A 1,312-nucleotide genomic window follows, 5' to 3' on the forward strand; every position below is an offset into this window, starting at 1 on the left:
TATATTTGGGGAAAAAATGGATTCGTTTATATTATAATTTATATAATTGTTAGAAAACTATCACTATAAAGAAACGATTATAATATTTTGATGCTTTGATACTACCGATCAAATACGAAGATATTTAGTTTATCGCTTAGAAATAGGCATAAATGTATCAAATTTGGTTGTAACTGCGTGTGATTTAAAACTAAAAAGTAAAGAAGTCATATTTCAACTGACTGCAGCATCAATCTTTGCTGCGCAATGAAATAAAATATAAATATACTAATCGTGATACATTATTTTTTTTCTTTTTAGTTTAAAAGAAGATGTCCTCACTTGGTGTTTGCAATATTAACAATAAATTTTGTAGTTGCCAAACTTATATGGAAGACGATAATAATCCAGGAAAATGTTTTTATTGCAATCATTTTAACGCGTTTTATACCGGGTTTTCCATTTTGTTTTGAAATTCTTCAACGCCATTTTTGGGAGCTTGCCAAAAAAAGGGAGCTTCGTGTGGATGTCAAACATTTTTTGCTGTTCCTAATGACCGATTAAAATGCAAATATTGTGATAATTTTTCTGCATTTCATAAGATGACTTTCCAAATAGTGTTTCTAGCTTGCCTGAATCTATCAACAAAAAGTCTGTAGGCATTATTAGAAGGGAGGGAAATAAAATTTTAACTACAGGTCATCCCGAAAGCTAATCACTTACTCTTAACAATATATTATTATTTTTTAAAGATAGTTGGAAAAATAAATCGGCTCCAAGAAAAAATACTTCAATTTGGAAAAAAATGAAGAAAAGAGGTTTAATTGTTGAACAAGTAACATTTAATAAGGATGATATTAAAAATTTTAATACTAAAATTGTTAGTTTATTTCAAATTGATATTGTTGCGAATAATATCATTATATTAAAAGCACTAGTCGAAATAAGAAAAATCGGCAATCAACCATGCCAACCAAATTTCGGTAATGCAGGCCGAAGTTTCAGTAAAGTTCCGGCCTGCATTAAAAACTGGGTGAAAATTGACCAAAATTAGGTTTGCCGATTTATCACCTATTTCCGGTCTTAAGAACCGTTTAAAATTCACCAATCACCTAATTGTTAAAAAAAAATTGCTGAACACTGGTTATTATTAAAAATCGGCCATTATATCGGAAAATTTTTTTAAGGGATAAATATCGACATCATACCAAATATAAAATTATGTATTACGCATATCAGCCGTATCATGCGTCAGTCGCATTACATATTCATGTATTTTAACTTTTTTAAACTTTTTTTTAATGAAACTTCCCTTTTTCTCTTTTGTTTTTCC

At 29.0% G+C, this 1,312-nt stretch overlaps 1 protein-coding gene across 1 annotated transcript; it reads left to right on the plus strand.

Moving 5' to 3' along the window:
- Positions 1-784: 784 nt before the first annotated feature.
- Positions 785-1,033, plus strand: OCT59_025202 (uncharacterized protein; the record flags this gene model as incomplete). Its single annotated transcript, XM_025328740.2, has 1 exon — positions 785-1,033. One exon carries the CDS (start codon positions 785-787, stop codon positions 1,031-1,033), a length of 249 nt encoding a protein of 82 aa, XP_025165310.2.
- Positions 1,034-1,312: the final 279 nt, after the last annotated feature.

The sequence above is a fragment of the Rhizophagus irregularis genome, chromosome 5 (genome assembly GCF_026210795.1).
Source record: "Rhizophagus irregularis chromosome 5, complete sequence".
NCBI lineage: Eukaryota > Fungi > Glomeromycota > Glomeromycetes > Glomerales > Glomeraceae > Rhizophagus > Rhizophagus irregularis.